The 23,494-nt window shown below is 39.4% G+C and overlaps 1 protein-coding gene across 3 annotated transcripts in view; it reads left to right on the top strand.

The window, feature by feature from the left end:
- Window positions 1-23,494, top strand: part of LOC110288016 (cytochrome P450 2C18-like) — a 50,543-nt gene that overhangs the window by 10,834 nt on the left and 16,215 nt on the right. The window contains exons 2-6 of one of the 3 annotated variants that reach the window (XM_085834200.1): window positions 5,374-5,536; window positions 5,765-5,914; window positions 15,705-15,865; window positions 17,222-17,398; window positions 22,254-22,395. In XM_085834200.1, the coding sequence (XP_085690326.1) occupies window positions 5,374-5,536; window positions 5,765-5,914; window positions 15,705-15,865; window positions 17,222-17,398; window positions 22,254-22,395 (793 nt within the window). Of the gene's footprint in view, window positions 1-5,373; window positions 5,537-5,764; window positions 5,915-15,676; window positions 15,866-17,221; window positions 17,399-22,253; window positions 22,396-23,494 lie in introns of all 3 variants that reach the window. The other 2 variants (XM_085834198.1, XM_085834199.1) reach the window with 2 other exon arrangements.

Below are 23,494 nucleotides of genomic sequence, written 5' to 3'. Positions count from 1 at the left end.
TGTATTTCTTTAAATGAGTTATTAATTTCCTTCTTAAAATCCTCTACCAGCATCATGAGATATGGTTTTAAATCCGAATCTTGCTTTTTGGGTGTGTTAGGGCATCCAGGATTTGCTAAGGTGGGTGTGCTGGGTTCTGATGATGGTGAGAGGTCTTGGTTTCTATTAGTAAGATTCTTTTTTTTATTAGTAAGATTCTTATGTTTGTCTTTTGCCAGCTGGTAATCTCTGGCATTAGTTGTTATAGCTGTCTCTGGCTGGAGCTTGTTTCTCCTGTGATTCTGTTATCCTCTGTCAGTACTCCAGGGAGTCCAAGTCTCTCCTGTGTCCCAGTTTTCAGAGTACTCTCTGCAGAACACCTCTCCTCTGACAGGGAAGGAACACAGAAGTCTGGAGCACAGATCGACTTTCTGGCTGAAGAGGAATGCCCTGAATGGGCCCTGTCCCAGAAGCTGTGTTGCTTCTGCAGCTCACAGGCTCTCCTTTGCAGACTGTTCTTTGTCAACTTCTTTCTTCAAAGACTTGGACGTTTTCATTATTGAATTCTTTCACTTGCTTCGTTAGTTATAACTAACCCCAAAGTATTTTATATTATTTGATCCTATTGTGGAGAGTTTGTTTCCCTGATTCTTTTCTCAGTCTATTTGACATTTGTGTATAGAGAGGCTACTGTCTTTGCTATGTTGTCATTGTTTGAATTAATCTTCTTTCCAGTCACTTTGTTGAAAGTGTTTATCAGCTGTAGAAGTTCCCTAGTGGAGTTTTCATAATCAGTCATGTATACTGTCATAGCATCTGAAAATAATAATACTTTGACTTTATTTCCAATGGATCTGCTTTAGTTGTGTTAATGCTCTAGCCAAAACTTTAAATACTATATTGTATAGATTGGAGACAGGGGGCAAATTATATTGTTCTTGAGTTTAGTGGAAATAGTTTGAGTTTCTCTCCATTTAATTGAATGTTGGGTATAGGCTTGTGGTAAATTGCTGGCTCTTTGTCCCTTGTAATCCTAATCTCTGTAAGTCTTTTTATCATGAAGTTTTGCATTTAGTCAGTGCCCCCTTTTGCATTTAATGAGATGATTATGTTTTTCTTTCTCTCAGTTTAATTATTGGGTAGATTTTTCATGTGTTGAATCATCTCTGCATCTCTGGGATCAAGCCTAGTTGATCATGTTGGATGATCTTCTCTATGTGTTTTTGATTGACTGGCCTTGGCCTTTTATTGAGGCTGGGGGTAGGGGTGAGAAACTTTTAAAGACTGCTTCTATTTCACCAGGGATTACAAATTTTAAATTGTTTGTCTGATCTTGGTTTAACTTTGATAAATTGTACCAATCGAGAAAAAGGTCCATTTCTTTTAGATTTTTTAATTTGGTAGAGTACAGGATTTTGAAATAAGACCTAATGATTTTCTGTTTTTCCTCTGTATCTGTTGTTATGTTCACCTTTTTGTTTCTGATTTCATTACTTTGCATATTCTTTCACTGTCCTTTAGTTAGTTTAAACAACTGTTTGTGTGTCTTGCTCATTTTCTCAAAGAATCAACTCTGTTTCATTAATTATTTTTATTGTTCTCTTTGTTTGTATTTTATTGATTTTAGCCCTCAGTTTGATTATTTCTTGTCTATTTCTCTTGTATGCACTTATTTCATTTTGTTCTGGCCTTTTCAGGTGTGCTGCTAAACTGCTAGTATGATATCACTCCATTTTTTTTTAAATGTAAGTACTTAGTGCTATGAACTTTCCTCTTAGTACTGCATTCAGCATGTCCCATGAGTTTGGATATGTTGTGCTTTTATTTCCATCAAATTCTAGAAAGTCTTTAATTTCTCTCTTTATTTCTGTCTTGACTCATTTTTCATTCAGTAGTGAGTTGTGTCTTCATGAGTTTGTAAACTTTTTGTTCTTTCTGTTGTTTATATCCAGGTTTAATGTGGTGGTCCTATAAGATGCAGTGGGTTATTTCAATTTTCTTGTATCTATTAAAATTTGCTTTGTGAAAGAGTATGTGGTCATGTTTTGAGAAAGTTTCAGGAGGCGATGAGAAGGAGGTATATTATTTTGTTTTGGGGCAGGATGTTCTGTAATTTCCTAAATATGTTTGGTTCATTTGGTTTATTTTTATTTTTTAATTACATCAATTCATTTATTTATTCACTTTACATCCCTATCACAGCCTTTACCTCCTCCAGTATTCCCTCACACAGCTTATTTTTCTCCCTCTCCCCCTCTGAGAAGGGGGAGACCCCCCTGTATCACCCCCCCCCACCGTACATCAGGGGTCACTGCACATCCTCTCCCATTGAGGCCAGGCAAGGAGATCCAGTTAAGTGAACAGGATCCACAAACAGGGAACAGATTTAGGGGCAGTTCCTGCTCTAGTTGTTGGAGACTTGCGTGAAGACTGAGACATCTGCTACATATGTGTGGAGGCCTATATCCAGGCTATGTATGCTCTTTAGTTGGTAGTTTAGTTTCTGAAAGTCCCCAAGGGTCCAGGGTGGATGACACTTTTGTTCTTCCTGTGGAGGTTATATCTCCTCTAGGTTGCTCGATCCTTACCCCAATTCTTCTCCAAGACTCTCTGAGTTCCATCTAATGTTTGGTTGAGGGTCTCTGCATTTGTTTCGTCAGCTGATGGGTGGAGCCTTTCAGAGGACAGTTATGCTAGGCTCCTGTCTACAAGGATAACAGAGTATCAATAATTCCTGACAGGAAAAAAAAAATCCAGAAAATCTGGGACACTATGAAAAGTTTAACTCTAAAATAAAAGAGTAAAGGAAGGAGAATAATCCCAACTAAAAGGCCCAGAAAATATTTTCAACAAAACCAGAAAAAAGATTAACCTGAATGAGACGCCTATAAAAGTAAAAGAAGCATACAGAACACCAAATAAATTGGATCATAAAAGAAAGCCCCGTTGCCACTTAATAATCATAACATTGAACATACAGAACAAAGAAAGACTACTAAAAGATGCAAAGGAGCTGGACAGTGGTGGTCTTTGCCATGGTAGCAGAGATTGATTCTTTCCCATGGAATAGGTCTCAGCTTGGGCCAGTCATTTGGTTGTCTGTTCACTCTGTCTTTACTCCATGTTTGTTCCTGTACCTCTTATAGACAGAAAAAAAAATTTAGGTCAAAGGTTTTGTTAGTGGGTTGCTGTCCTTATCCCTCCACTGGGGGTCCTACCTGACTGCAGAAGGAGGTCTCCCCAGGTGCCCCTCCCACTCCAAATCTATGGTTTGTCCTGGAGGTGCTCCCTCCTATTTCTCTTGTTTCCCCAGTCCTCTCACCCCAACCCTGCTCTATGCATACCTGATCCCCACAACTGGTCCCCTCTCCATCTTCTCTACTACCCAGTTACCTCTCTCCATCCACTTTTGATGTCTATTTTATTTCCCTTTCTGAATGAGAATCAAGCACCCTCTCTTGTGCCCTCCTTGTTAGTTAGCTTCTATGGGCTGTGGATTGTAGGATGGTTATCCTTTACGTTATAGCTAATATCCACTTATAAGTAAGTACATACCATGCATATCTTTCTGGGTTTGAGTTATCTTACTTAGGATAATATTTTCTAGTTGCATTCATGGGCTTGAAAATTTCATGATGTCCTTGTTTTTAATAGACTACTAGTATTGTATTGTATAAATGTACCACATTTTCTTTATCCATTCTTCAGTTGAGGAACATCTGGGTTGTTTCCAGTTTCTGGTTATTATGGATAAAGTTGCTATGAACATACTAAAGCAAGTGTCCTCATGGTTTGTTCTTTTGAGACAGGGTTTCTCTGTGTGGCTCTTGCTGTCCTGGAACTCAACCTGTAGACCAGGCTGTCCTCAAAATCAGAGATCTCCCTGCCTCTGCCTCCTGCATGGTGGGATTAAAGGTGTGCACCACCACCACCGAGAATCTCCTTTGGGTGTTGTAATATTCTTTCTTTGTTCCTTATATTTAGTGTTTTGATTATTAAGTGGTACAGGGACTATCTTTTCTGGTCTAATTTATTTTGTGTTCTGTGTGCTTCTTTTATAGGCATCTCCTTCTTCAGGTTAATTTTTTTCTGATTTTGTTGAAAATATTTTCTGGGCCTTTCAGTTGGGATTATTCTCCTTCCTTTATTCTTTTATTTTAGAGTTGAACTTTTTATAGTGTGCCAGATTTTCTGGATTTTTTTTTCTGTCAGGAATTTCTTTTTCTTTTTTTAGATTTTCCATTTTCTTTGACCAATATAATCATTTCTTCTATTGTATCTTCAATTCCTGAGATTCTCTGTGTCATCTTTTGTATTCTGTTTGTGAAGCTTACCTCTGCAGTTCCTGATTGCAACTCTAAAATTTTTGTTTCTAGATTTCCTTCAGTGTGTGTTTTCTTTATTTTTGATTTTCAATTCTCAAACATCTTTTAAACTTTACCTTGTTTGGTTTCTGTTTTTTCCTGGCTTTCTTTATGTGTATTAATTTTCTCCAATGGTTTGTGTTTCCTTTCTTGCTTTGAGGGATTTATTCATTTCCTCCCATTGTTTTTTTTTTTTTGTTGTTGTTGTTGTTTGTTTGTTTGTTTGTTTTTGTTTTTTGTTCCCCTGGATTTTCTTAAATGCTTTATTTCTTTCTAAGGATCTTCATCATCTTTAATTTTTTGTTTTTTTGTTTGTGTGTGTGTGTATGCTTCAGCTATGCTGGAATACTGAGGTCCTGCTGCAGTAGGATAACTGGGCTTCTGTGGAGACATTTTGGCTTAGCTGTAATAGATTGCATTCTTACAGGGCATATAGCTATCTAAATTTTGGGTGATTATAGGTCTAGGTGCTAATTTCTGAGCTTGTTTTGGCTGGGTGAATGTTTTGCTCCTTGGTTTCTGATTCCATTGTAGAATTTTAAAGGAGAGTTTTTTTGTTATGTGTTGCCTGATTTTCCAACTTGCTAAGCTATTGGACTTACAGAGAATGCATGCTGGTGTCGGAGGCCTGGGAAAGGGAGGTAAGGGAGAGAGAGTCTGTTATTGTGATAGGTAAGACCCTGAGTATTATGTCTGGATAGTAGAGAGTAGGGAAACCTACCCAACCTTCTGGAAGGCATGTCCTGTGCTTAAGTTGGGGACTGGGAAACAGCAGAGGCATGGTGAGGGATGCCAAGGGTGGGGTAGTCTCTGGAATCCACGAGAGGCATGAAGAGTAGGAAGAGGAGATGCAGCCTGTATTCTGCTGCTGTGCTAGGGTTCACCATAAGAATTGTGTTTACAGTAAAGAGACAGAGTTGGGAAGGTCTGTGGACAGCCTACTTTGTCTTCTGGCAGGTGTTTCCTGTCACATACTGATATCTTCGAACTACATTTTAATCTCTTTGTTTGTTTGTCTTTTGCTTTTAAGTTTTCAAAAGTCTATGGCCCTGTGTTCACTCTGTACTTGGGCAGAAAGCCTGCTGTGGTGTTACATGGATATAAAGCTGTGAAAGAAGCCTTGATTGATCATGGGGAGGAGTTTGCTGGAAGAGGAACCTTTCCAGTGGCTGACAAGTTTATCAAAAGATGTGGTAAATGTCCATGTACCAATATATCCATGTGCCTAAATGCCCATGAATCCAGTTGTGCCTATGCACATATGTGTTCATGTATCTGTTGGATTGTGGTCATAGGGAATATGAGGATGGAAATCATACTTGAAACTTGTTCAATCCCATCTAGGATTTCTATATGGAAGACACCCATCAACCCCCTTCCTTATCTGGGAACTCCCTATACATTTCTCCTCTTTCTTTTAGGGGTTGTTTTCAGCAGTGGAAGGACCTGGAAAGAGATGAGACGCTTCTCACTCATGACTCTGCGAAATTTTGGGATGGGGAAGAGGAGCATTGAGGACCGAGTTCAAGAGGAGGCTCGCTGTCTTGTGGACGAATTGAGGAAAACCAAAGGTGGGTGTCACTCATGTTAGACTTCTCTCATTTTATGAGATCCTCCAGAAATTTTGAGGCTGGCTAGAGCTTTCATTCTATGTTCTACCTCAGTCTTCATATGAAAAGTGTGATTTGTAGACAAAATAAGAAAGCTTATATATCTGTGATGCTTGTCTTATGGTGGGATTGTGTCTGTTATAGAGGGTCTAAGTCATCATTTAATGTCAATCTTTTCCAACTGTTTTGTTTCCAAATAACGAAATGATTATATGAATTTTTGATGTGAGCTTATATTCTGACTATTTAAGGACAATAATTTCTATAATTATAAATATTAATATATATTATAATTAATATATATTAATATATAAAAGCTAGACCCAGATTTAAAAGCATATCTCATGATGATGGTAGAGGACATCAAGAAGGACTTTAATAACTCACTTAAAGAAATACAGGAGAACACTGCTAAAGAGTTACAAGTCCTTAAAGAAAAACAGGAAAACACAACCAAACAGGTAGAAGTCCTGAGAGAAAAACAGAAAAACACATCCAAACAGGTGATGGAAATGAACAAAACCATACTAGACCTAAAACGGGAAGTAGATACAATAAAGAAAACCCAAAGTGAGGCAACACTGGAGATTGAAACCCTAGGAAAGAAATCTGGAACCATAGATACGAGCATCAGCAACAGAATACAAGTGATGGAAGAGAGAATCTCAGGTGCAGAAGATTCCATAGAGAACATCGGCACAACAATCAAAGAAAATGGAAAATGCAAAAAGATCCTAACTCAAAACATCCAGGAAATACAGGACACAATGAGAAGACCAAGCCTACGGATAATAGGAGTGGATGAGAATGAAGATTTTCAACTCAAAGGACCAGCAAATATCTTCAACAAAATTATAGAAGAAAACTTCCCAAACCTAAAGAAAGAGATGCCCATGAACATACAAGAAGCCTACAGAACTCCAAATAGTCTGGACCAGAAAAGAAATTCCTCCCAACACATAATAATCAGAACAACAAATGCACTAAATAAAGATAGAATACTAAAAGCAGTAAGGGAAAAAGGCCAAGTAACATATAAAGGCAAGCCTATCAGAATTACACCAGATTTTTCACCAGAGACTATGAAAGCCAGAAGAGCCTGGACAGCTGTTATACAGACACTAAGAGAACACAAATTCCAGCCCAGGCTACTATACCCAGCCAAACTCTCTCCTAGGGTTTCTATCTCCAGTGTTGCCTCATTTTGGGTTTTCTTTATTGTGTCTACTTCCCTTTTTAGGTCTAGTATGGTTTTGTTCATTTCCATCATCTGATTGGATGTGTTTTCCTGTTTCTCTTTAAGGACTTCTACCAGTTTGGTTGTGTTTTCCTGTTTTTCTTTAAGGACTTGTAACTCTTTAGCCATGTTCTCCTGTAGTTCTTTAAAGTCCTTCTTGATGTCCTCTACCATCATCATGAGATATGCTTTTAAATCCAGGTCTAGTTTTTCAGGTGTGTTGGGGTGCCCTGGACTGGGCGAAGTGGGAGTGCTGGGTCCTGATGATGGTGAGTGGTCTTGGTTTCTGTTAGTAAGATTCTTACCTTTACCTCTCGCCATCTGGTAATCTCTGGAGTTGTTATAGTTGTCTCTGTTCAGAGGTTGTTCTTCTGGGGATTCTGAGTATCCTCTGTCAGCAGACCTGTACAGACTAAGTTCGGCGGAGTCCCAGAGCCAAGATGGCGCTCCCTGCAGGGCAGGTCACTGTTCTCCGGCTGGGAGGGTGTCGGATGTCTGCGGCCCCAAAAGGGTGCTGCCTCAGCGGTTCTGTGGCTCCCGCCTGTCCCAGAAGCTGTCTGCCTCTGTGGTCCTCACTCTGACCTGTACAGACTAAGTTTGGCGGAGTCCCGGAGCCAAGATGGCGCTCCCTGCAGGGCAGGTCACTGTCCTCCGACTGGGAGGGTGCCGGATGTCTGCGGCCCCTAAAGGGTGCTGCCTCAGCAGCTCTGTGGCTCCCGCCTGTCCCAGAAGCCGTCTGCCCCCGTGGTCTCCACTCTGACCTGTAGAGACTAAGCTCGGCGGAGTCCCGGAGCCAAGATGGAGTTCCCTGCAGGGCAGGTCACTGTCCTCCGACTGGGAGGGTGCCGGATGTCTGCGGCCCCAAAAGGGTGCTGCCTCAGCGGCTCTGTGGCTCCCGCCTATCCCAGAAGCTGTCTGCCTCTGTGGTCCTCACTCTAACCTGTAGACTAAGTTCGGCGGAGTCCCGGAGCCAAGATGGCACTCTCTGCAGGGCAGGTCTCTGTCCTCCGGCTGGGAGGGTGCCGGAAGTCTGCGGCCCCAAAAGGGTGCTGCCTCAGCGGCTCTGTGGCTCCTGCCTGTCCCAGAAGCCGTCTGCCCCCGTGGTCCCCACTCTGACCTGTAGAGACTAAGCTCGGTGGAGTCCCGGAGCCCCCAAACTCTCAATTATCATAGATGGAGAAAACAAAGTATTCCACGACAAAACCAAATTCACACATTATCTTTCCATGAATCCAGCCCTTCAAAGGATAATAACAGAAAAAACGAATACAAGGACAGAAACCACGCCCTAGAAAAAGCAAGAAGGTAATCCCTCAACAAACCTAAAAGAAGACAGCCACAAGAACAGAATGCCAACTTTAACAACAAAAATAATAGGAAGCAACAATTACTTTTCCTTAATATCTCTTAATATGAATGGACTCAACTCCCCAATAGAAAGACATAGACTAACAAACTGGCTACAGAAACAACACACAACATTTTGCTGCTTATAGGAAACTCATCTCAGAGAAAAAGAGAGACACTATGTCAGAATGAAAGGCTGGAAAACAATTTTCCAAGCAAATTGTCTGAAGAAACAAGCTGGAGTAGCCATTCTAATATCTAATAAGATTGACTTCTAACCCCAAGTCATCAAAAAAGACAAGGAGGGGCACTTCATACTCATCAAAGGTAAAATCCTCCAAGAGGAACTATCAATTCTGAATATCTATGCTCCAAATACAAGGGCAGCCATATTCATTAAAGAAACTTTAGTAAAGCTCAAAGCACACATTGCACCTCACACAATAATAGTGGGAGACTTCAACACATCACTTTCACCAATGGACAGATCATGGAAACAGAAACTAAACAGGGACAAGTGAAACTAACAGAAGTGATAAAACAAATGGACTTAACAGATATCTACAGAACATTTTATCCTAAAAGAAAAGGATATACCTTCTTCTCAGCACCTCATGGTACCTTCTCCAAAATTGACCACATAATTGGTCACAAAATAAGCCTCAACAGATACAAAAATATTGAAATTGTCCCATGCATCCTATCAGATCACCATTGACTAAGTCTGATCTTCAACAACAAAATAAATAATAGAAAGCCAAAATTCACGTGGAAACTGAATAACACTCTTCTCAATGATACCTCGGTCAAGGAAGGAATAAAGAAAGAAATTAAGGACTTTTTGGAGTTTAATGAAAATGAAGCCACAACATACCCAGACTTATGGGACACAATGAAAGCATTTCTAAGAGGAAAACTCATAGCTCTGAGTGCCTCCAAAAAGAAACTAGAGAGAGCACACACTAGCAGCTTGACAACACACCTAAAAGCTCTAGAACAAAAGGAAGCAAATTCACCCAAGAGGAGTAGAAGGCAGGAAATAATCAAACTCAGTGGCGAAATCAACCAAGTGGAAACAAGAAAAACTATTCAAAGAATCAACCAAAGGAGGAGCTGGTTCTTTAAGAAAATCAACAAGATAGATAAACCCTTAGCCAGACTCAGTAGAGGGCACAGGGAAAGCATTCTAATTAACAAAATCAGAAATGAAAAGGGAGACATAACAACAAACCCTGAGTAAATCCAAAACACCATCAGATCCTTCTACAAAAGGCTATATTCATCAAAACTGGAGAACCTGGATGAAATGGACAAGTTTCTAGACAGATACCACGTACCAAAGTTGAATCAAGATCAGGTTAATGATCTAAACAGCCCTATATCCCCCAAAGAAATAGAAGCAGTCATTAATAGTCTCCCAACCAAATAAAGCCCAGGACTAGATGGGTTTAGTGCAGAGTTCTATCAGACCTTCAAAGAAGATCTAATTCCAGTTCTTCAGAAACTATTCCTCAATATAGAAACAGAAGGTACTCTACTCAACTCATTTATTAAGCCACAATTACTGATACCTAAAATTCAAAAAGACCCAACAAAGATAGAGAACTTCAGACCAATATCCCTTATGAATATTGATGCAAAAATACTCAATAAAGTTTTTGCTAACCGAATCCAAGAACACATCAAAACAATCATCCATCCTGACCAAGTATGTTTCATCCCAGGAATGCAGGGATGGTTCAATATACGGAAATCTATCAACGTAATCCAGTATATAAACAAACTCAAAGACAAAAACCACATGATCATCTCGTTAGACGCTGAGAAAGCATTTGACAAAATTCAACAGCCATTCATAATAAAAGTCTTAGAAAGATCAGGAATTCAAGGCCCATACCTAAACATGATAAAAGCAATCTACAGCAAACCAGTAGCCAGCATCAAAGTAAATGGTGAGAAGCTAGAAGCAATCCCTCTAAAATCAGGGACTAGACAAGCCTCTCCACTCTCTCCCTACCTATTCAACATTGAATTTGAAGTCCTAGCCAGAGCAATTAGACAACATAAGGAGATCAAGGGGATACAAATTGGAAAGGAAGAAGTCAAAATATCACTTTTTGCAGATGATATAATAGTATATATAAGTGACCCTAAAAATTCCATGACAGAACTCCTAAGCCTGATAAACAGCTTCAATGAAGTAGCTGGATAAAAAATTAACTCAAAAAAGTCAATGGCATTTCTGTACACAAAGGATAAACAGGCTGCGAAAGAAATCAGGGAAACAACACCCTTCTCAATATTCACAAATAATATAAAATACCTTGGCGTGACTCTAACTAAGGAAGTGAAAGATCTGTATGATAAGTACTTCACGTCTCTGAAGAAAGAAATTAAAGAAGATCTCAGAAGATGGAAAGATCTCCCATGCTCATGGATTGGCAGGATCAATATAGTAAAAATGGCTATCTTGCCAAAAGCAATCTACAGATTCAATGCAATCCCCATCAAAATTCCAACTCAATTCTTCAACGAATTAGAAAGGGGAATCGGCAGATTCATCTGGAATAACAAAAAACCTAGGATAGCAAAAACTGTTCTCAAGGATAAAAGAACCTCTGGTGGAATCACCATGCCTGACCTAAAGCTCTACTACAGATCAATTGTGATAAAAACTGCATGGTACTGGTATATTGACAGACAAGTAGACCAATGGAACAGCATTGAAGATCCAGAGATGAACCCCCACACCTATGGTCACTTGAGCTTTGACAAGGGAGCTAAAACCATCCAGTGGAAAAAAGACAGCATTTTCAACAAATGGTGCTGGCACAACTGGTTGTTATCATGTAGAAGATTGCGAATTGATCCATTTCTATCTCCTTGTACTAAGGTCAAATCTAAGTGGATCAAGGAACTCCACATAAAACCAGAGACACTGAAACTTATAGAGGAGAAAGTAGGGAAAAGCCTTGAAGATATGGGTACAGGGGGAAAATTCCTGAATAGAACAGCAATGGCTTGTGCTGTAAGATCGAGAATCTATAAATGGGACCTCATAAAATTGCAAAGCTTCTGCAAGGCAAAAGACACCTTCCATAAGACAAAACGACCACCATCAGATTGGGAAAGGATCTTTACCTATCCCAAATCAGATAGGGGACTAATATCCAATATATATAAAGAACTCAAGAAGGTGGACTCCATAAAATCAAATAACCCCATTAAAAAATGGGGCTCAGAACTGTACAAAGAATTCTCCCCTGAGGAATAATGAATGGCTCAGAAGCACCTGAAAAAATGGTCAACATCCTTAATCATCAGGGAAATGCAAATCAAAACAACCCTGAGATTCCACCTCACACCAGTCAGAATGGCTAAGATGAAAAATTCAGGTGAAAGCAGATGCTGGCGAGGATGTGGAGAAAGAGGAACACTCCTCCATTGTTGGTGGGATTGCAAGCTTGTACAACCCCTTTGGAAATCAGTCTGGCAGTTCCTCAGAAAATTGGACATAGTACTTCCAGAGGATCCAGAAACACCTCTCCTGGGTATATATCCAGAAGATGTTCCAACTGGTAAGAAGGACACATGCTCTACTATGTTCATAGCAGCCTTATTTATAATAGCCAGAAGCTGGAAAGAACCCAGATGCCCCTCAACAGAGGAATGGATACAGAAAATGTGGTACATTTACACAATGGAGTACTACTCAGCTATTAAAAAGAATGAATTTATGAAATTCCTAGGCAAATGGATGGACCTGGAGGGCATCATCCTGAGTGAGGTAACACAATCACAAAGGAACTCACACAATATGTACTCACTGATAAGTGGATATTAGCCCAGAAACTTAGGATACTCAAGATATAAGATACAATTTGCTAAACGCATGAAACTTAAGAAGAACGAAGACCATAGTGTGGACACTGTGCCCCTTCTTAGAATTGGGAACAAAACACCCATGGAAGGAGTTACAGAGATAAAATTTGGAGCTGTGATGAAAGGATGGAACATCTAGCGATTGCCATATCCAGGGATCCATCTCGTGATCATCTTCCAAATGCTGACACCATTGCATACACTAGCAAGATTTTGCTGAAAGGACCCAGATACAGCTGTCTCTTGTGAGACAATGCTGGGGCCTAGCAAACACATAAGTGGATGCTCACAGTCAGCTATTGAATGGATCACAGGGCCCCCAATGGAGGAGCTATAGAAAGCACCCAAGGAACTAAAGGGATCTGCAACCCTATAGGTGGAACAACAATATGAACTAACCATTCCACTACCCTGGAGCTCGTGTCTCTAGCTGCATATGTATCAAAAGTTGGCCTAGTAGGCCATCACTGGAAAGAGAGGCCCATTGGACTTGCAAAGTTTATATGCCCCAGTACAGGGGAATGCCAGGGCCAAAAAGGGGGAGTGGGTGGGTAGGGGATTGGGGGTGGGTGGGTATGGGGGACTTTTGGGATAGCATCGGAAATGTAAATGAGTAAAATATCTAGTTAAAAAAAAGGTAGAATAAACTATTTCTTAATTTTATGCTAGTGATTTATATTTTTGAATAAACATATGTTATTACATGAGTTTAAAATTAATGTTCAATTATCAGTGATGTATATAACTAGGCTTGATTATTGGCTCCATATTCATTTATTTATCTCATTTCTCTTTATTTGATGTATTAGGGATTACAAATTTATTGCAATAATTGTTTTCTTTCCTTCTCAGGTTTACAAAGAAAGATTTTGTAGTACTTGTCACAATGAAACATGACCTGGTTTTATATGCTGCCATTCACATTAAGTGATAGAAGAGAAAAAAAATCAGATTTCTTTTCTGAGTCACACATAAATCCTTGCTTCTTATGTAAACTTTACTTTGTTTTTTACATAACAAAATATTTATTGATGTATTTCCAGCTATGCTATAGTGTTTCAAGCATATGAAATTTGAATGACTCAATTTATTATTATCTAATGTCCCAATATTTATCCAAAGTACTTTTGATTCAAGTTATTTTTATTTTAGGTTTAGAGTTTTCTAAGGGCCTTAATGATTTGATTATAGAGTCCTCCTCAAAGAATACATGAATGTTAGAATGTAATAATGTTAAGGGTTTATGGACATGTTAGTTACTTCTGTTGCTGTAATAAAACACCCAGGAAAAGCATCTGAAGGGGGAAATTTTGGGATTATAGTTTTTGGCTATAGATTTATCATGATAGAATTTCACTGAAGGGGAACTTGAATTGCTCTTGGTTACTCTATGGTTCCTGGTACTTTTTTTTTTTTTTGGTTTTTCGAGACAGGGTTTCTCTGTATAGCCCTGGCTGTCCTGGAACTCACTTTGTAGACCAGGCTGGCCTTGAACTCAGAAATCCGCCTGCCTCTGCCTCCTGAGTGCTGGGATTAAAGGCGTGTGCCACCATGCCCGGCTCCTGATACTTATTTAGGAGAGGACTGTTTTGTCTGGCCTCAGTGAGAGAGGATAGGCTTAAACCTGTAGAGACTTGATGCTTGAGGGAAGGGGGATGCTGAGGGGGGTGAAGTTGGGGTGGGTGGGTATATAAGGGGGAGGGTAGATGGGTAGAGGCAAAGGGGATGTGGGAATGGAGTGAAGAACTTTGGGAGAGAGGATGGGAAGGGGAGTAACATTTGGAATGTAAATAAGCAAAATAATTTATAAAAATAAATAAATATGAAGTACAATAATGAAAAAATGCCCCTGCTTGGCCAACTCCCTTCAGTTTATGCAGTCCAGCACCTAAGTCTATGGAATGGTGCTAATCAATGAGATGGGTCTTCTCACTCCACTGACATGTCCAGAAGCTCCTCTTACTGGTGATGTGAGAGCCTACCACATTGATCATCAATATTAAGCACCTCAGACATTTAGTTTATTTAGACATTTTAAAAGGGGGAAAATAATAGGGGGCTTTTAGACATAGAAGAAAGAACCAAAACTTTATTTCTTACCTTTTTTGCTTTCTTTTGAGGAAGTATTTCTAATAAAGGTTTCCATCTTAATTTTGCTCTAGTAAATCAATTTTATATTTTATGCTTATTTATACAATTTTCATGTCATATAACATGGTTGTATTTCACTTTCATGTTAGTTTTCCCAACACATGAACTTGATACAACCTGTATTTATTGTGTTCTACTGGCTAAAGACATGAATCTTTTAACTGCTACATATAAGTATGTCCTGTTGCAGTAAATCTCCTCCCAAATATACCCTGGCAATGAGAAAACAACACAGTTAATATGATTACATGCTGTATGCCTAGATTGGGCAGATCTACCACTATACTACTATCTTCTACAGCTTATGAGACCCCTTAGAGCTTGCAGTTTCTCCAGGCCATGTGTTTCTACTCTGCTTTTCTTCTTCTTCCTCCTCCTCTGTATCCTTTCCATCTTCTGTTTCTCCTTTTTTTCTCTCCCTACCTTCCACTCCACCTTCACTTTTATCTGCCCAACCATCATCCCCCACTTTTTCTTTTTCTTTTTTTTTTTTTTTTACAAATTAAGGTGGGAAGTATGTTTACAGGAAATCACCTGAGTGCTGACTTATTCTTTGTTAGCAACCACTCACAGGAGAACGGAATTAACATCAAATATAATTAGTTCCAGGGCTATCCACAACATTCCTATAATTTCTCCCACTTTTATGGAGGGGGATGCTTTTTCCCTTTCATTTTTATTAGTTCTTTGAGAAGTTTGTACAGTGCATTTGATCATACTCATCCCCAAACTTTTCCCAAATTCATACTGCCTCCTACCCCCCTTAATCTTTTTTACTGTTTTGTTTTAGAGGCTTCACAAACAGATGTGACTAATAGCCTTGGACTGCTGAAGACTTGTAAAGTCCTTTTCCCCTTACAAAAGAGTAGACATCTGGTGTGAAAGAGCAGTCAATGGAGGTATGAGATGAAAACTGAACACACTTAAATTCATAACTTAGATAGAAGGCCAGATCAGTGAACTTACATTAAATATAAAAATGATGCACAGGTATAGTCCATACTGTTGTGTCTATCAGGCCGTGTGTGGGTAAGACTTGCTTAAATTGTGATCAGTTTCTTTATCTGTTAAGAGATATCATTTTATACACACATATATTTCAGTAGCATTTTACAATTGTTCCCAATTCTTTAGGTGAACCCTGTGATCCCACCTTCATCCTTGGCTGTGCTCCTTGCAACGTCATCTGCTCCATTGTTTTCCAGAATCGTTTTGATTATAAAGATCAGGAATTCCTTACCTTCTTAGACATCTTAAATGAAAATGTAGAGATTCTGAGTTCCCCTTGGATTCAGGTGAGTTCAGGTTTCTTTCTTTCAAAACAAAACAAAACAAAACAAAACAAACGCCCAACAACTACTCAGAGATATAGGTTCCATGAAACTCCAAAAAATTCTTTAGAGAAATGAAGGCTGTTAGTGTTGTGTCTGGCCAGCGGCTCACATGTCTGGGTTCTAGTCTGGAAAGGCATCTTGGAAACCTGGAAGAGAAGTGGGGTGGGGGCGGGGAGGGACGACTAGGCGGCGTGAGAGAAAGACTGAACCAAGACAAGGCTCTGTTCAAGGTTCAATTTTACTATTTTTGACACTCAGTTATGAAGCAGGGAGAGGGGCCCGATTCCCACCAAATCATCTTGGAGTAAGGTTGCAGGTGACCATGTGGTAGCTCGGAACAGCTAGTTGGCAGGCAGTGGCAGTGGGAGTGGCAGGACGATAGGGAGGCAAGCTCTGCCCTGATGCTCTCTAACACTGAAACCTGAGCAAACAGGTTTCAGGCTGGGGAGGGGAGGTTACATGTTAGAACACTGTTCACTCATTTTCTTTTTTTTTGGAATATATTTTTTATTAGATATTTTCTTCATTTACATTTCAAATGCTATTCCAAAAGTCCCCTATACCCCCCCCCCTACTCACTCCCACTTCTTGGCCTTGGCTTTTCCCTGTACTGGGGCATATAAAGTTTGCTAGACCAAGGGGCCTCTCTTCCAAATGATGGCCAACTAGGCCAAACCTCAAATTACTTTCTCTATACATCATCAGGTTAATGGTTAGACGATGCCTACATAACTCTGGACATTTATTTCATTGTTGACACCTGTTAGCCACAAGGCTTATGCACCACTAACTATTTTAGAGACCTGGACATCAAAACACTTAGCAGAAACATCGTAATTTGCAATAAGAGTATTTTTTTCATGTGGAGACAGTGTTTGGGATTGAAACTGCTAGGAACCCTGGAGTACAGCACTGGTATTTTATCAACAGTTGACATCTTAAGTAGCCATATAGTTGGCATGGGAGTGAAAAAATATTTGAGTGGTGTGTCTGGATCCCATCAAATTATCCCCATGCTGAGTTGATATATCTTACAATTTGTCAACACTGTATGATCTTGAAGGAATCATCTAGCTTGTCTGCACAGGTTTACAGTTGTAATTCAAGAATCCTTGAAACTTTCCCTGATAAAATTCTTATTTCATTCTCCCAAAGACATTTTACCAAGCATAAAGAATTTCTTTATAAAACATAAAGTCATTCATCAAGATGGACAACTATTATATACATTTATATTGACTCTTCCTGGCCAAGGTATACTATAAGGTACATATAAATACATTCTGTGTTTTAAGTTTCTATCCTTTTATCTTGTAGGTTTGCAATAATTTTCCCGCCATCATTGATTATCTACCAGGAAGACACAGAAAATTACTTAAAAATTTTGATTTTGCAAAACATTACTTTTTGGCAAAAGTAATACAGCATCAAGAGTCACTGGATATTAACAATCCTCGGGACTTTATTGATTGTTTCCTGATCAAAATGGAGCAGGTAAAAAGTTAATAAAACTCCAATTTAGTTATTTGACTGCTTGAGCATTTTTTTTTGTCCCATGAATTGTCTGTGTTTACAAGGACATTTAAATGGCTCAGGCCAGCACTGTTTGACAAGTACTTCATGTGCTTAATATGTACATGGATTTGCCATAAGTATTCCAGTAATATAATATTCATGTCAGTAATTTGAATATATTGACTCTATTTTTAAACAAAATAACCTGGATAAAGAGTCATATAATGCAATGGGTTCATCACGTAGAAAGATTTCCAAAATTCTCAGAAAAAAATGTCATGCCATAATATAAAGATGAATGCTGTCTTTGTAGACAATGTATGGAAACTTAAAAAGAGCTCAAAATAGCCAGACTACCCTCAACATCTGCAGATTGAATCAAATCTTAAAATCTTAGCTGTGCACAGCTAAGGAGTTTTCAGGTGAATTCTAAGGTGCAGGTTGCAGTGTGAGAAGGAATGATTGTGGCAAGGATGAATGATGCCTTAACCGAGTGTAACTTCAAGTGAATTGACATGAATGTGGAAATATAGATTGATGTCTCTCAGGTACCTATATGAATAAATGCTTCTGTCATAGCTCGATTTTGTAGAAAAGCCACTTATTTTCACTGAACACTGTTGGCACTCATCATAAATATAAGGTCTTTTTTTGTTTTTGTTAGCTTTCCATTCTGATCAACTGAACTTTACCCTTATGCTTGCTGTGCAATGGATTTACCATCTATCTATCTATCTATCTATCTATCTATCTATCTATCTATCTATCTATCCATCCATCCATCCATCTATCTATCTATCTATCTATCTATCTATCTATCTATCTATCTATCTATCCATTCATTCATTTATTGGATATTTTATGTATTTACATTTCTTTTTTTAATTTTTTATTAGATATTTTCTTTATTTACATTTCAAATGCTACCCGAAAGTTCCCTATACTCTCCCCCTGCCCTGCTCCCCTACCCACCAACTCCCACTTCTTGGCCCTGGCATTCCCCTGTACTGGGGCCTATCAAGTTTGCAAGACCAAGGGATCTCTCTCCCCAGTGATGGCCAACTAGGCCATCTTCTGCTACATATGCAGCTAGAGACATGAGCTCTGGAGGTACTGATTAGTTCGTATTGTTGTTCCACCTATAGGGTTGCAGACCCCTTAAGCTCCATGGGTACTTTCTCTAGCTCCTCCATTGGGGGCCCTGTGTTCCATACAATAGATGAATGTGAGCATCCACTTCTGTATTTGCCAGGCACTGGCATAGCCTCACACTAGACAGCTATATCAGGGTCCTTTCAGCAAAATCTTGCTGGCATGTGCAATAGTGTCTGGGTTTGGTGGCTGATTATGGGATGGATCCCTGGTTGGGGTAGTCTCTGGATGGTCCATCTTTTCGTCTTTGCTCCAAACTTTGTCTCTGTAACTCATTCCATGGGTAATTTGTTCCTAGTCTAAGGAGGAATGAAGTATCCACACTTTGGTCTTCATTCTTCTTGATTTTCTTGTGCTTTGCAAATTGTATCTTGGGTATTCTAAGTTTTTGGGCTAATATCCACTTATCAGTGAGTGCATATCAAGTGACTTCTTTTGTGATTGGGTTACCTTATTCAGGATGATATCCTCCAGATACATCCATTGGCCTAAGAATTTCATAAATTTATTGCTTTTAATAGTTGAGTAGTACTCCATTGTGTAAATGTATCACATTTTCTGTATCTGTTCCTTTGTTGATGGACATCTGGGTTCTTTCCAGCTTCTGGCTATTATAAATAAGGCTGCTATGAACATAGTGGAGCATGTGCCCTTATTATCAGTTGGAACATCTTCAGGATATATGCCCAGGAGAGGTATTGCTGGATCTTTTGGTAGTACTATGTCCAATTTTGAGAGGACCCACCAGACTGACTTCCAGAGTGGTTGTACAAGCTTGCAATCCCACCAGCAATGGAGGAGTGTTCATCTTTCTCCACATTCTCGTCAGCATCTTCTGTCACCTGAATTTTTGATCTTAGCCATTCTGACTGGTGTGAGGTGGAATCTCAGGGTTGGTTTGATTTGTATTTCTCTGATGATTAAGGATGTTGAACATTTTTTCAAATGCTTCTCAGCCCTTCGGTATTCCTCAGTTGAGAATTCTTTGTTTAGCTCTGTACTCTATTTTTAAGGCATTATTTGAATTTCTGGAGTCCAGCTTCTTGAGCTCTTTGTATATATTGGATATTAGTTTCCTATCAGATTTATGACTGTTAAAGATCCTTTCCCAATCTGTTGGTGGCCATTTTGTCTTATTGACAGTTTTTTTTTTTTTTTTTTGCCTTACAGAAGCTTTGGAATATTATTGCATGGAAAATTTTTTTCAAGCCTTTTACTCTGAAGTAGTGTCTGTCTTTGACATGACACTGAGGTATGTTTCCTGTATGCAGCAAAATGCTGGGTTTTGTTTACTTATCCAGTCTTTTAGTCTATGTCTTTCTATTTAGGAATTTAGTGCATTGATGGTAAGAGATATTAAGGAAAAGTAATTGTTCCTAACTGCTATTTTCATTGTTACAGGTAGAATTATGTTTGTGTGGCTATTTTCTTTTGGGTTTGTTGTAAGAAGATTAATTTCTGTGTTTTTCTTGGGTGTAGTTTCCCTCCTTGTGTTGGAGTTTTCCATCTATTATTCTTTTGTATGGTTGGATTTGTGGAAATATAATTGTGTAAATTTGTTTTTGTCATGGAATATATTTGTTTCTTTTTTCTATGTTAACTGAGAGTTTTGTTGAGTATAGTAAGTTTCCTGGTCTGACATTTGGGTTCTCTTAGGGTCTGTATGACATCTGCCCAGGATCTTCTGGCATTCATATTTTCTATTGAGAAGACTGGTGATATTATGATAGGTCTGCCTTTGTATGCTACTTGACCTTTTCCCCTTACTGCCTTTAATGTTCTTTGTTTTGTGCATTTGGTGTTTTGATTATTATGTGATGGGAGGAATTTGTTTTCTGGTCCAGTCTATTTGGAGTTTTGTAGGCTTCTTGTATGTTCATGGGCATATCATTCTTCAGGTCAGGGAAGTTTTCTTCTATAATTTTGTTGAAGATCTCTACTGGCCCTTTAAGTTGGGAATCTTTGTTCCCTTCTATACCTATTATCTTTAGGTTTGCTATTCTCATTGTGTCCTGAATTTCCTGCTTGTTTTGGGTTAGGAGCTTTTTGCATTTTGTATTTCCTTTGACTGTTGAGTCAATGTTTTCTGTGTTATCTTCTGCACTTGAGTTTCTCTCTTCTATCTCTTGTATTCTGTTGGTGATCCTTGCATCTATGATTCCTGATCTCTTCCCTAGGTTTTCTAAATCCAGGGTTGTCTCCCATGTGATTTATTTATTGTTTTTATTTCCATTGTTTTTTCCATCCAGGATGGTTTTGTTCAATTTCTTCACCTGTTTGGTTGTGTTTTCTTGTAATTCTTTAAGAGATTTTTGTGTTTCCTCTTTAAGGGCTTCTACCTGTTTACCTGTGTTCTCCTCTAATTTCTAGGGGAGCTATTTATGCCCTTCTTAAAGTCCTCTATCATCATCATCATCATCATCATGAGATGTGATATTAAATTCGAATCTTCCTTTTCTGGTTTGTTGGAGTATGTAGAACTTGCTGTGGTGTAAAACTGGGTTCTGATAATGCTAAATAGCTTTGGTCTTGCACTTGCATCTTACCATATGGTTATTTCTAGTGTTGTTCTTGCTGTGTATGCCAGGAGCTTGTCCCTCTTGTGGGCCTGTGAGCCTGTGAGCCTGTGTCAGCATTCCTAGGATTCCAGCTATCTTCTGGTGGTAATGAGGTGCAGAGAGCAGTGACCTTAGGTGTGTCAACACTCTTGGGAGACCAGTTCACTCCAGGCAGGATTTGGTATGAATAGCTGTGTCACATGGTTAGCTCCAGGGTGTGGTTGGATATTGGAAGGATCCTGTCCCTGGCTGTTTCATGGTTCCTGTGCCCTGTGCACTCCTGGCAAGACCCTCTTTGGCCAGTTATTAGAGCAATAGTTGTCTCATGTGTGTGAACTTAGAAGTGACTGTGCTCCTGGGAGACCAGCTCTCTCTGGGGAGGATTTGGGCAAGGCCAGCTGTAGTACAGAAAGCCTTAGCTCCAGGGCACAGATAGAGACCAGGAGGATCCTGTCCCCAGCTACTCTGTATTTCCTGTGCCCTGTGCACTCCTGGCAGGTCCCTCTTTGGCAAGATATTTGTGCAAAAGTTGTGGTCTCACCTTTGAGCCTATTAGTGAAAGCACTCCTTGGAGACTAACATTCTTCTGGTGGGTTGGGTAAAGAGGGCTTTGGGACAGCCTTAGCTCTTAGGGGCAGATGGAGACCCAGATTTACTATTCTTATTCACAGAGTATACTTGCCTGATGAGTCAGGGACCTTCCTTTTTTTTTTTTTTAAGTTACATTTACAATTGTGACCTTTATCTTAATGACTAGTCATCATATCACTTGCTGTTTCCTTTTTTCCTTCTTATGTAGGGTTTGAGTAAAACATGTATTTTTACAATAGGGAAATGGGGCACCATTTTTCTCTCTTTCTTTTTTTTGTGTGTGTGGGGGATACAGTAATCTGCATGTCTCACCTAGCTGAAGAGTCTCATGAAAGACTTTTCCATACAAGAAACTGGGTATAAGATTGCAAGATGAGGGAGGGGGTCCACGTATCTCCTGAACACAGGTCAGTTTCTTCTGATACACTCTCCAAGGTCTGTCAGGTCAAACTTATTACACATAATTAATTTTATTCACTCTAAGAAGTCATTGACAAATGATTTTTTGGATAACATAGTCAAACTATTCCTAGGAAAAGCACAACCCAAAGACTGAGTTTACTTGTGAGAACTTGATCTTCACAGCATCTGATCTGTTTGCTGCTGGGACAGAGACAACAAGCACAACCCTGAGGTACTCTCTGCTGCTCCTGCTCAAGTATCCAGAAGTCACAGGTAAGGACACAGTTTGGAAGCAAATGAGTTTCAGAAAGAAATTAGAAGACACTCCTGGAGTCTGTCATTTTGTTTGTTTAAGGGAAAGCTCAGAATTTAACCTTTTGTGGCCCTACAATCTGCTATATTTATCAGTAAGACTGAAGTAAGATATCTTAGTCCATAGCAGAGGAGGGTGCTTCATAGAAGTGAAGACAAAAGGCAGGAGTAAAAAAGACCAATAAAGTTCCATTCTATTGCATGAATTTCATAACAAGTGATTTGTTCACACAAATTGTTTTAAAAATACAAGTTAGTTTAAATTGGAAAAAAACATAGAGAATAGCAGATATAGTCTCTTTTTTTAATTAGGTATTTTCTTCATTTACATTTCAAATGCTATTCCAAAAGTCCCCCATGCCCTCTCCCCCACTCTCCTCCCCCCCACTCCCACTTCTTGGCCCTGGCGTTCCCCTGTACTTAGGCATATAAAGTTTGCAAGATCAATGGGTCTCTCTTTCCACTGATGGCCAACTAGGCCATCTTCTGACTCATATGCAGCTAGAGACACGAGCTCCGGTGGTGGTGGGTACTGGTTAGTTCATATTGTTTTTCTACCTATAGGGTTGCAGGTCCCTTTAGCTCCTTGAGTACTTTCTCTAGCTCCTCTATTGGGGCATCCTGTGATCCATGCAATAGCTGACTGTGAGCATCCACTTATGTGTTTGCTAGACCCCAGCATAGCCTCACAAGAGACAGCTATATCAGGGTCCTTTCAGCAAAATCTTTCTAGTGTATACAATGGTGTCAGGGTTTGGAAGCTGATTATGGGATGGATCCCCAGATATGGCCGTCTCTTAGATGGTCCATCCTTTCGTCTCAGCTCCAAACTTTGTCTCTGTAACTCCTTCCATGGGTGTTTTGTTCCCAATTCTATGAAGGGGCAAAGAGTCCACACTTTGGTCTTCATTCTTCTTGAGTTTCATGTGTTTTGCAAATTATATCTTATATCTTGGTATTCTAAGTTTCTGGGCTAATATCCACTTATCAGTGAGTACATATCATGTGAGTTCTTTTGTGATTGGGTTACCTCACTAAGGATGATGCCCTCCAGGTCCAT

Source organism: Mus caroli, unplaced genomic scaffold (genome assembly GCF_978045245.1).
Source record: "Mus caroli unplaced genomic scaffold, Mus_caroli_1 scaffold_20, whole genome shotgun sequence".
Taxonomy (NCBI): Eukaryota; Metazoa; Chordata; class Mammalia; order Rodentia; family Muridae; genus Mus; species Mus caroli.
This window is presented reverse-complemented; position numbering and strand designations above follow the sequence as displayed.